General features: G+C 37.5%; 1 protein-coding gene across 1 annotated transcript; it reads right to left on the bottom strand.

Moving 5' to 3' along the window:
- Window positions 1-319: 319 nt before the first annotated feature.
- On the bottom strand, window positions 320-11,894 carry senp1 (SUMO specific peptidase 1). Its single transcript, XM_084429088.1, has 18 exons — window positions 11,321-11,894; window positions 10,769-10,830; window positions 10,482-10,681; window positions 10,238-10,334; window positions 9,953-10,136; window positions 9,598-9,745; window positions 9,269-9,387; window positions 8,230-8,513; window positions 8,082-8,145; window positions 7,966-8,004; window positions 7,779-7,863; window positions 7,560-7,703; window positions 4,001-4,132; window positions 3,635-3,838; window positions 2,052-2,131; window positions 1,815-1,899; window positions 1,617-1,712; window positions 320-1,519 (listed from the first exon to the last, which is right to left on the bottom strand). The coding sequence occupies exons 1-18, from the start codon at window positions 11,455-11,457 to the stop codon at window positions 1,457-1,459; spliced, it is 2,223 nt and encodes a 740-aa protein (XP_084285214.1). The 5' UTR covers window positions 11,458-11,894; the 3' UTR covers window positions 320-1,456.
- Between the last annotated feature and the right edge of the window lie 274 nt (window positions 11,895-12,168).

Genomic DNA, 12,168 nt, shown 5'->3' with positions numbered 1-12,168 from the left:
GTTGGGTAAAATTGGGCCTATTAATTTCCAGATTAACTGCGATGTTCATCTACCGAGCCTGTAGTCAATAGAGGCTTTCGCACCGGATAGTTCTAAGAACTTGGTTCACGTGTGCAAAATAAAATTGAGCCATGAGGAAGAAATAACTGAAATACACCAGCGAATGAATCAGAAAGTAAACAGGACATTTGTAGATACCCAACCCTGTCTTAACATCTTTAATATTTTTTTGCTTGTTTGGTAGTCAAGTAAGATTTCATGTCTAAAGCACATAAAACAGGAGTTTCTTAGATTCACAAAATCAAGAATTCATTTGAAATTATTTCAATTGTCATCTGATACACACATAACCTCAGGAATTTATTTCTGTTAAGATCTGTTCCACGTACAAAAACAGATAATAAAAGGTACAAAATGAGTATTAAATATGTCTTCAAATTTACCGTATAGTCACTGTATATACAATATTTGTCAATATCCTGCAGAATTTGTTTTTTTAGAAAGAGTTGCAAAAAATAGTTTTCTCTTACACAAAAGAACAGAGTAATGTCAAGTAAGAACAGAAAAAAGATGACGCTGCTGGGTTGAGCGCAGTCTGTCTATGAGATGACCAAAAATGTCAAGACTCCTCAAATAATCAGAGCAAATACTGATACAAATAAACTTATGCCTGTGATGACAGAACTCCATCTCAAACCATACTGAAGTCAAAAGCATTGCAGTACAAGAGCATTTCATCACCCCTAGAAAAAAGAACCACAAATAAATTGTCTTTCCAAAAATGCAGATAACCTTAAGACCTCTAATTGAGTCTCAGTTGCTTATTTAAAAGAAAATGAACTTAACAGTTAAATACCTCAAGTTTCTGTATAAAACAGGTATCAAATGTCAAATTTTAAGTAAACTGCTGTTTTTCATTATTACAAAACCACTGAGTGAGTCTGTGATTGTCATTTCCAGCTGTTTTACTAGTACTAGAGTGAAAGATATCAGCTTAAAACTCAATCATATTACTATAACATTTATGACTTCAGATGATTTGAGATCAAGCACACTCTCTGCCAAATAACAGAAACAAATCGTTTGAATTCATCTAAAGACAGGCCTTATATTGACAGTAACTGTATGTGAATGGTAGCACAAGAAAATATTGAAAATATGAAAATAACATCCTTCCATAGTCAAACAACATTAGCTGGCTAAGCAAAAGTATGTCAAGTTATAGGGAACTATAAAAGGGCAAACATCCACTGCCCTGACTCTTAAAGGCTGAGACTGTGTCCTTTAGATGCATGAGGATTTCCCTTGTTTCATTTAGACAGCATAGAAATGAGCAGTGATTGAGGGCATCCCATATTTGTCTCGGGGTTCCTGAAGTGCGCAAGAGCCCTCATATCCATACGACACATCAAAATAATGTTCTATACACACACACACACACACAAATAGTGTCCAATCACAAGAGTTTCTGTTTCAGGATCTCCCATACCATTCGTCTTCTGAAATAGGGCATGTTTTTCTGTTTAAAAAAAAAAGAAAGAATGAAATGTCAATTAAATGTCCATACACAAGTGTGACCAATAACATATTTAGAACTCTATGGAAATTATACTCACCTGTGTGAATGTGATTGGTCGGTCTTTGGTGATGTATTCAGCGTATTTGCATGTGAACATTCCACAGTCACTTCCATTCATTTGCTGAGGGATCTCCTGAGCATTCAGGGAAATAAATCTTTCAGATGATCCTAGAGTTTTTTTGGGTCAATATTAAACAATACAAGCCCTAAATGATGTTTATGTTCAAAAACTCACATTGCGCCTTTTACTCTTTAGAGTCCATTCTGAGGTATCCAAGTTCTGCCCTTTCTTGTCTTCACTTTCTTGTTTCAGATATTTTCTGAAATACAGAAGCACAGTTAAAGACACTTTTGACAATGTCTAGTCATGCATAATTCATTGTTTATTTCTTAATGGGTTATCATGGGATTTATTTAGAAATGGCACTTCTTGCAGTCCCGTTTCATCATCTAATCCTCAGGCAGCACTCACAATAAAATCCTGCAGGCTTCATCATTGTTTCCTCCCATGGAATCAAAGTAAGTGATGCTCTTCTTACGAAAATCCACCACCTATCAAAAAGGAAGAAATGAGAACAATTGAAAACAATCCCAAAAGACTTCACAGTAAATAGTCAGTTCATGTATTAAAGGGGTCCTACTATGCTTTTTTACTTTTTCAACTTTAGTTAGTGTGTAATGTTGCTGTTTGAGCGTAAAAAAAGATCAAGGTTACAAAGCTCTAAATCCACTCCAAAGGAAGATATTTTATTAAAGAGAATTCACTTTCCAAGGACTACAACGAACGACTTGTTTGGACTACAATGCGTTTTTTCTGGATTTTATGAAGTCACAAATGTTACTCATTTAAATAATCTCCACACACAGAATAGGCAACAAAAGAGACGAGGCCTGGCTGAGCTACATTAGAGAAGAATATGTCAAAGAGACAGTTTTTTTCCATCCCGTTTCCAAAACTCATTTGTTTGACCTTCCTAAGGCTGACGAACTCTGAGGGGTTAAAATTTATTTTAAACACTGATCCTGAACATTATAATCCCAACGTTTATCTGTGTGCTGCACATTTTACGGAGAACAGCTTCCAGAACCTAAGAGAGTACAATGCAGGATACGCACAAAAGCTTCTCCAGAAATGGAGCAGTTCCCACTTTATCGGGACAATCTGTTGTTTGTGGAGCATAACTTGTAAGTATGTTTTAATATTTCTACTTGCATTTTCAATTAACAGTTCCAATTATAAGTTTTATGTTGTTGCTACGATGTAAACAAAAGGCAAAGCTTTGCCTCTGCTCGCCTGCTAGCCAACATGTGTTTAACTTTTGTAAGCTCTCGCTGTTGTAAGGCTGTTCATCAACCCTTAGGAAAATTAACCATGGTTTTGAGATCGATTACTGTTTGTATTACCATAGTTTTCTGACAAGTATCATGATAAAATGGTGTATAACTTCGTATCTAAAATGTATAAGAAAATTATATTATGTATAAGTGAAATCCGTGCTTGCTATGTCAGTGCATGAAACCCGTCCTGCATGATCCTCTTGTTTGTTAACATTAAGTCTGAATCATGTAAATATTAAGGAAGGCGTAAATTTCAAACCAATTCACGCCTTCCTTAATATTTACATCTGAGTAGAGCTTGCGGTTATGGTAAAGGACATGACATTTCCTGAACACGCGCTAAGCACTGCCAATCACAACACACTGGGCCAGCTAACCAATCACAGCACATTTCCTATTTCAGAAGGAGGGGCTTCATCGAAATAAGAAATAAATGTCACGTTCGGGCCAGACCTCGGGAGAGAGGTGGTGTAATAATGTAAAATATGTGAAAAATGTGTTTGTTGAACAATCAAGCATGAAAGCATATTCTAGTACACCCCAAAAACAAAATCAAGACTTCAAAAAGGGCATAATAGGACCGCTTTAAACTCATTGAAATGTATTACAATACTATTCTGAATAACTTGTCAATGTCAGGAAAGAAAGCAGTCCAAATGCAATGCATCTTCCATGCACATGTCCTCAGTGTGACCTTGGTGCTGGTTAGCTACTTACAGACAAGCACCAGTGCACCCCCAGGTGGACAGGCACAAGAATGATGTCTACAGAAAAGATGTCCACTTTCTTAGTCCAGCGGCGGACAGCAGAGTAACCAGAGCTACGCAGCTTGGGATAAAAAAAGGTGTTGAAGGTGTAAGCGGAGGGCAGGTTGGGCTGCTTACTGCGCTCCACAAGCAGGTTCATGTAGAAATTAATAACCTGAAATGGAGAAAATATATCAGTCAGGCACTCAAATCTTGAGACATCTTCAGCCACTGGAAAACTCAAAGGTTTTGATAATTACGTAATCCATTTTAAAATACTACTGGAATTTACTAACAGGCTTGTACAGAAACCTGAATGATGTAGTAAAGCTCTGACCTCATCATTGAGCCAGTTGAGGTGGCTGAGGGTCTGCAGGTCCTTCCTGGTGATGGTGAGGCGGAAGCCCTCGCTGAGAACCTCATCTTGACTGCCGCCTCTCAGAGCTCTGCTCACCTCCTTCTCCATCTCCTGTGAACGTCACAAACAGGAAACACCACTCAAGAACATTCCTGCACTGCACACTTACCCAAACTAGGGTTTGTGAGTTGATGAAAAGCAGTAAGTTGAGTTGTGAGTTGAAAGTAAAACAATTTTACTAGAACACATACAAAAAAAAGAGAGAAAAAAGAAATACACATAAGAAAGATTAACCATTTTATTTGTTTAATTTCATCTAACCATTACCTGACATCAGAGAACCGTAAACAATGTGATGTTAAATTATTGAAATATTAACTATTAAATATTAATCTCAGTGGGTACCGTACTAAATATTTTTATAAATAAAAAAGTTTGGGAATCTCTGCTGTAATGCAGAATTTACATCACATCACAGCCTCAAACTTTATGATGATTATTAGTCAGTTAAAAAACTAAAAAACATCTGAGATTAATCACACTGAGAATCAGTTTTTTTCCCCATTCATTCTGACAAAGTTTTAGAATTATGAAAAAATGAATATTCCTATTATTATTGCATAATAATTATAAATAACACAATAATAAAGAAAAAATAAGTTTGCACTCAAAAAACATTATTGAGATTATAAAGTTCCTGTAACTATGGATAGCCAGTTTAATTTTTTTTTTTTTGATTAAATGAAGTCATATTTAAATTCTTTGTAATATTTCAACAGCACTAACCAAATTGCATGCAAATGTGTGATGCTGACAATGTGAACATTGTGCACAAGATCAAGACTGTGCTCTAATAACAAAACAAGTTTATCTTTGGAACATTTTCAAATCAAGCTGAATAACATTTTGGAGAAAGACAAATGCCAAAAACCAAACATTTTTGTTTTGCAGAAAGACAAATGCAACATTTTCACTAATAGAAACTGATGAACTTGAAGGGAAAGTTCACCCAAACATTGAAAATGCTGTCATCATGTCATTTCAAACCTGTAGGACTTCTGTAGAACATAAAAGAAGAGATTCTGAAAAATGCAACAAATGTTTTTTGCCCATACAATGGAAGTCAATGATAATCAAAACAGTTTGGTTAGACATTCTTCACAACATCTACTTTTGTGTTCTGCAGTAGACAATAAGGGCCTTTCACACTGGCAGTTTAGTTCAAACCAGAAAATAGTTTGCATGAAAAATTGGTCATGTGAAAGCTGTCACGCGGACCTGGGTGGCGCACCGGGGTACCGAACCCGAGACTACCTGTAGTAGGTGGTGTGAGTTTGGTTGCACTGGAACTGTGGCACGATTCACGTGAATGTGAAAGCAACTCGGACTCGAGTGAGTACGTTCAACGAAGTAAAATATAATTTGGCCACCGCCATCAACAAAACATGCAGGAGACGACAATGGTGATGATTAACCTAGGATACGAGCCAGTGAGCAGGCAATGTAATCGTGCAGATTGAGTGAGTGCAATCAGAGCAGCAAATGAATGGTTCGCAGTCAGCTTTCTCCTCAAAAGCGCCAGTTTGCAAGCGGCAGAAAGCCACCTTTATGTGACGCACATACAGTAGACACAAGTGTCGTTCACACTGCTGCGTATAATAGCACCAAATTAATAAAAAAGTCACAATATATTGACCCGAGATTGGTTTCCTATCATGCACCATGAATGTTAGTGATGACGTAAAATCACAAATAGAAATAGTTCAATAGAATAAAGTAGGGATGGGCATTCGTCAATTTTTCCATTTCGAGTAGTAATAGATCTCAAAAACACGTACTCCAGAGCAAGGTTTGTGTGTGTGTGTGTGTGGGGGGGGGGGGGCATTTCCATCAAGGTGATAATGATATTTTATTTAAAACTAGGGCTGGGCAAAAAAATCGATTTTTCGATTAATCGTTTTTTAAAATGTGGTCGATTCAAAATCGATTCTCAAACGCCAAGAATCGATTTTTTTCCATCTTTATTTAATATATTACCCAAGTAGGTTTCCTCCACTGTTCATAGGCTTGCAAACTCCATTTTATAGCTAATGCTGTGAGATTTTATGTTAGTTTTATCTAAATCATAAAATAACCTCAACTAGTGCTGAACGTTTAATCATATCGCAATCGCGATGTCAAGCCTATAAGCAATTAGGCTATATGACGCAAAATGCTGCGATTTTATATGAAATAAACAAATTTGGGCTTTTAACACAATTAATGCAGCATCTGTTCATTTTTGGTCATCCTTTGGCTAGTGTTACATGTTTTCATGTAACACTAGATCTTATTCATGCAAACGCTTTTAAACCATTCATGCGCGACAAGACAAAAAAGAGCTCGCTGCCTGTGAACGTCCTGACTGCGACACAGAACAACTTGCGATGATATCGTGCGTGCGCACAAGACAGCCCAGAATAGAGTTATCTTTCGCTCTTGAACGAACAATAACACACACAATTATGCCAAAATGTCTTTTTGTTGAGTATTTTCATAACATAAGAGCAGTCTTATGATGAACGTGAAGAGTTATGACTCTTGAGAGAACGAGGCGTGTGTGAGAGCCGCGTCTCTGAGAACAGCGGCTGGTCTTAAAGGGACAGTACACAGTAGCCACTAATTATCTCTGCCGTTAAAGTTAATCAAAGAACAAAGGGAACAGACAAAAACACTCACTGCTCTTGACTAAAGAACTTTTGTAACTTTGATTAGTCTATATATAATTTATAATTAATGCACCGCAGACTGTTATATAACTTTATTCAATTTCTGTATATGGCCTAGCTGTTAGACAGAAAGGGCACAGATAAAAATTATATGCAATGTTTTTATATGGGTTTATATGAGGATTGTAAACCTGTTTGATAAAGACATGTGACTGTTCTGACTTGTCCAATTTTCAGCATCAGTTTTTCAAATCCTGTCTATTCATTGTATGCATTTGAAATATAGAGTTGGGTTCTGTTTTAACTGTACCCAATTGTACCTAAAATAAAAAGAGTTTAATATACAGGTTTGTAGCTCTTAATTTATTTTTATTAATTAAACACTTGAAAACTTGTTCACTTTTCTTTTCTTTTTCTTTTTTTAATAAATATAGGATTTGTATTAAATATTCATTGAGTCGAATCGAAATCTAATTTACAATCGAAATCGAAAAATCGAATCGAGAATCGAAATCGAAAATCGAATCGAGAATCGAAATCGAATCGAATTGAGAGCTTGTGAATCAAAATCGAATCGAATTGTAACATCTGAATCGATACCCAGCCCTATTTAAAACACTGTTACAAAAATGAATGTTGACAATAAAAATATTACAAGCAAATGTCTATCAAAAAATGGAAATATGACTATAAAAATAACACTGATAGATTATCAATAACGTGTGTATTTGAGTGGCCAGTGTGAAAACCCCCTAAGTTATACAGGTTTGAAACGACATGAAGGTGAGTAAATTATAACAATTTTCAGCAATCCTTTTAGGAGCACTTACCTCTGTTAACTCTGGGAATTCTCGCTCCTCTTTAACAGGCTGAGGCTCTTTGATAACTGCTGCAACAGGAACCTCCTTCTCTAGAGGGACTCGAACTTTCAGCTCAACACTCGCTGGGATGGCTCGACCCTCTCCAGAGAGACGCTGATTATACAAATGAAAGCATGAGTGGGCTTGTCATATAAAATGCAGGTGTAAAATGAGGGGAAACAGACTCACCTGGCGCAGGAGCTGAGAGGCCAGAGCCTCCTGCTCTTCAATCAACCTCCGTCGCTCCCGAGCTCGAGAGTCATAGAGGCTAGTCCTGAAAATAAACACAAAGATGGCCAATATCAGAAGCTATTTATTTCCACAAACTAAAGCAAAGAGACTTGTACATATTAGATAAAAGATAACAAGTACTCACAGTTCTTTGATCCACAGTTCAGCCTGGAAGCACGGCACACTAGAAAGAGTAAGAAGGGGTTATGTAAAGAAAAAAAAGAAATAGAGATCAAAGGTAAACTCAAAATGTTCTCTTACCTCGAGCTCTCAGGCTTCTTGCCCTGTTGCTCCTTTACAAAAATGACTGAATCTCCATCGTGAGCTACAGAAAGTGAAACAACACATTAAGCTAACCTTTAAGCCAGGATTACATTACAAACATGAAAAAGAATGAAATGGGACTCACCTGATGACTGTGTGTCCTGAGAGGAGGTATCCTGAAGGGCAGCTGGTGATGGAGCTGAGGGAACAGCTGGTCTTTTAGTGCTGGGCTCAAGGTCATGGGCCCATAGTTGAGGCTCTGGAATGCTGGAGGCTGCACCAGGACTGGGCAGGGCACTGGAAGCCTGACTGGACCCAGGCTGGGGGCTGGGAGGCAGACTGGATAACCCGTAGGACGAAACACCAGCGCCGGAGCCTGCTGGAGAGGCACATTGAAGAAAACTTCGACTGGACGACAGGAAGCTGGAGCTGAAAGAAGACCAAATGTTTCACCATAAGCGAGAGAACCCATTTGAAGCTAATATTAAAGGAATAGTTCATCCACAAATGAAATTCTGTCATCAATTACTCACCCTCATGTCATTCCAAACCCATAAGGGTTTCATTTATTTTTTTAAATATCCATTGAAAGTCCACCTTAACTCTGAAGCTTCAAAATGTTCATAAAGACATTGTAAACTTTATCTATATGAATCGTGCACTTTATATGGTAAAACGGAAGATCAAAAATGCTTGCTTGATGAGTGACAACCAATAAGGTTTGTTCTCACATGTCAAGCAAGCATGTTTGAGCTTCCAAAAGAACCACTGAGGTTTGTTCTTGCACATCAAGCAAGCATGCACGACTGAACTTGTGTTTACCAAATTTGATGAGCTCTTTCTTTGTGCATTGAGCAATGTTTATATGTGAATGAAAGCCTAAATTAAATCTGCTTATCATATAAAACGACACGTCAAAAGACTTAAGGATTAGCTTGATTCATTTGGATTTCTTTTACGATGTCTTACGATTTCTCTACAAACTTTTTAACGAGTGATCAATTCGGTTGCATGGACTTTCAATGGATGGACAAAAAGGATGAAATCTTCATTTGTGTTCTAAAGGTAAGTAACTGATGGCAGAATTTGTATTTTTGGGTGAACTAACCCTGCTTTAAGCAGATCAGGTTTAGACACTGACATAAAGAAAACACTTTGTACAGTAATTTGACACAGATACTTACAAATCTCGATGCGAGCGAATGCTGGAGTGAGAACTTCCATCGTGAAGGAAGGTCGACTGGCCACTGGACACCACGGCTAAGAGCTGCCTGTAAACTTCCTTTTCCTCCTCACGCACAGACTAAAAAAACACAGATAAAAACAGTGAAAGCAAAGTCTAATTAATGCTGCAAATTTGGAAGGAAAAAAAGCAAATAAAAAAATCATATCACAATTTCTGTTTTATTCTGATCAACCGTGCAGCCCTAAGGCTAATGAAGTTATTCTAGCAATATTTTATGCTTATGAAATATTTAGTTTATTAAACAAACCAGTACAATGATATTCTAACCTCCTGTGCTGTACAGCGGACTCTGGTCCGGAGGAGACGGTTTGAGCTGCCATGTGAAGGACTCTGAACCACTCGAATGGGAAAGGTCTTCTCATACAGGCTGGTATAAGTGGCTTTTCCTGAACTGGTCTCCGCAGATGACAGCAAGCTACAACAAAAACAAACTTTCTTTCAGCTTCATAACCTTGCATTTATTACACTTTCAAACCAGAACAATAATATTTATCACAACAAAACATTAAACAACAAACAGTATTATTCAATTATGATTATTTCTAACAAAAAATTTATATTTATTTCAGGTGACTATTTTTAATTCAAACATTTTATATAGTTTTTTTTTATTTAAGGTGACCTGTGTGGTCGATGGTACAGGGACCTGCCCAAGCGGGGAGAGGGGGATGGTTTTGGCATGGAGGCAGCAGGTAAATTAACCGAGTGACCGTTAGCTTTGTGTGTCTCGTGGGATGGATGGTCCATACAAACTTGTCTTTTGCTTATTTTTGATATGGTTACTGACTGTTCCGTCCTTAAGGAGTCTGTCAAAACAAAAAAGATAGTATATATCAGTATATGTAAGATGCAGAAAGAAAAATAACTACCTAAATGCAGAATCAAAGAGAAAATATTTTATTCTTACCAGATTTTGTGACGGTCTTCCACTCAACTGAACTGGATGGGGCCACAAATGTGTTGGATGATGGAGCCTCAAGTATATCACATGACCGATCCACAAACTTTAAAGAAAAACAGAAATAAAAACATTAAAATATATAGTTATAGATAAAACGCATTAGACAGCAAAACCGCTGTTGCTCTTCTGTTATACCTGTTCTCAAGGATATCGCAAATGCAAACAAAACAGATTTTGAGCAAACGAGTACCTTGTTTTCCACCCACAAAGATGCTGATGCAGCAGAATTGGCTGCGGGTTCTGATGGTATTCCTGTTTGAGGTGGACCCGGTGATGCCGGCAGCATGTTGCTAGGGTTAGGTCTGACACTGTTCTTCACCCAAATCGCAACACTTGAACCATGGGTCTTCACTCCTTCGGCTGCATTTTTCACCGTATCCATAAAGTCTCCTAAAAACAAGCAACAAAAAAAAAAGTTCTTGGAATTGACATAACTCAGTTTTTATCATGTACTCAGAATAGTGTTACTTTAGTTACCCATTCTGAATTTCTTCACCGCCCTCTCCTCCTCCTGATCAACTGCATCTCCATCATCCAAACTATATAGAAACAATTGAGACATAAGTAACAGAATGTGTTTTATTATAATAAATAAGTAATACATATTAAAAATATATGTAACTATAAATATTTCTAAAAAAAATAAGTTATAAACGTAAATAATTAGCTAAAAAATAGTTTACAAAATTCTACTCGTAATATTAACTTCATTAAGTTGCGAATTTTATTGAAGTAGCAAACGTCGTTTGTTTGAATATATGAATACATATCGAAAATCTGTACATTACAAAAGAGGAAGAAAAACAGAAAATAAATAGTTTTTCAGGTGCTCAAGAAGCGCACGCGTTTCTGACGTCATCCTTTCAGAACAGTTGGCGCTTTAATGACCGTACCAAAACAATCTAACTTATGGCTAAAAAACAAACATTTAAAACCTATACTTTAAGTGTAAGACCAAAAGATAATTAAAAGCACAATTCTTCTTGCACACGTATGCAAATATCTTACAATTCTTTGTACACCATTTACCTGTCTATGGGTCTTTTTCTCCGTAATGTCCCGTCCTGATCCACTCTCACGGAACCGGCATGAACAGCACCAGCTGGAGCTCCGTTTCGCAGACTGGCGATTCCAGTTCCGATCCATTCGTAGAACTTATTAAACATGATGAAAGCCTGAAAGCCTTTATTTTAGCGGAATAAGTCCTCGGAGCTGTCAGCGCAGTCCCAAACGCGGGCTCCCTCTGCCCTTCATCCGCATGCCACTGCTAACCAGCTTTGTTAGATTAAAAGTACCTGAATCCTTCACTTGAGCACGACTGAACCAGTCCAGATAAACCCACACCGCTGACCGTTAGCCCAACCAGCTAACCAACTGCTAACGCGTGAGATTCCAGCCCAGCAATAATTAGCAGCTATATCTGTGGTTAAGCGAGCTCCAACGAGTTGCCCGCGTGTTAGTATCTGCTGTGGGTATTTTATAATAACTGACTCGAATTTCTCAGAAACCGTAAGAGATACTGTGAATGAGATATTGAGTACACAAAGTTGCATTAACGCCTCCCGCTTCTTCCTTATTTAAAAGAAGAACATGGCCGAAGCTCACATGTTAAAACCGCGCTTTCCCATTGGATGAGCGGAGCGGAAGAGCGTCATCAGTGCGCAGTGTTTTGAAAGAGGAATGGTTGGGTCAAGTGCAAAGTGTCTCACACGCTTTTACTTCAAATACCCTTTATAGTGTTCATTTTTTTCAGTGATTCGAATCTTCTGAGTTATTTAGTTAGTTATTCATTCAGTGACTCTTTCTTCAGGTTTCATCGTTATCCTAGTAGCTGGCGATAAATGAGTCGTTTGTTTGTGTTTTATGAGCGGGTCATT

Source organism: Rutilus rutilus, assembly GCF_951802725.1.
Source record: "Rutilus rutilus genome assembly, chromosome: 13".
Classification (NCBI taxonomy): Eukaryota; Metazoa; Chordata; class Actinopteri; order Cypriniformes; family Leuciscidae; genus Rutilus; species Rutilus rutilus.
Note: the sequence above shows the minus strand (reverse complement) of the source record. Positions and strands in the feature narration are given on the sequence as shown.

Bases quoted from the DNA above. Each gene is read 5' to 3' on its own strand.
- senp1 (XM_084429088.1), bottom strand. From the start codon at position 11,457: ATGTTTAATAAGTTCTACGAATGGATCGGAACTGGAATCGCCAGTCTG. The intron at 10,682-10,768 runs GTAACTAAAGTA...GCTTGTTTTTAG, and splicing joins GGTGAAGAAATTCAGAATGG to GAGACTTTATGGATACGGTG. The intron at 4,133-7,559 runs GTAAGTGCTCCT...TGACGTTCACAG, and splicing joins AATTCCCAGAGTTAACAGAG to GAGATGGAGAAGGAGGTGAG.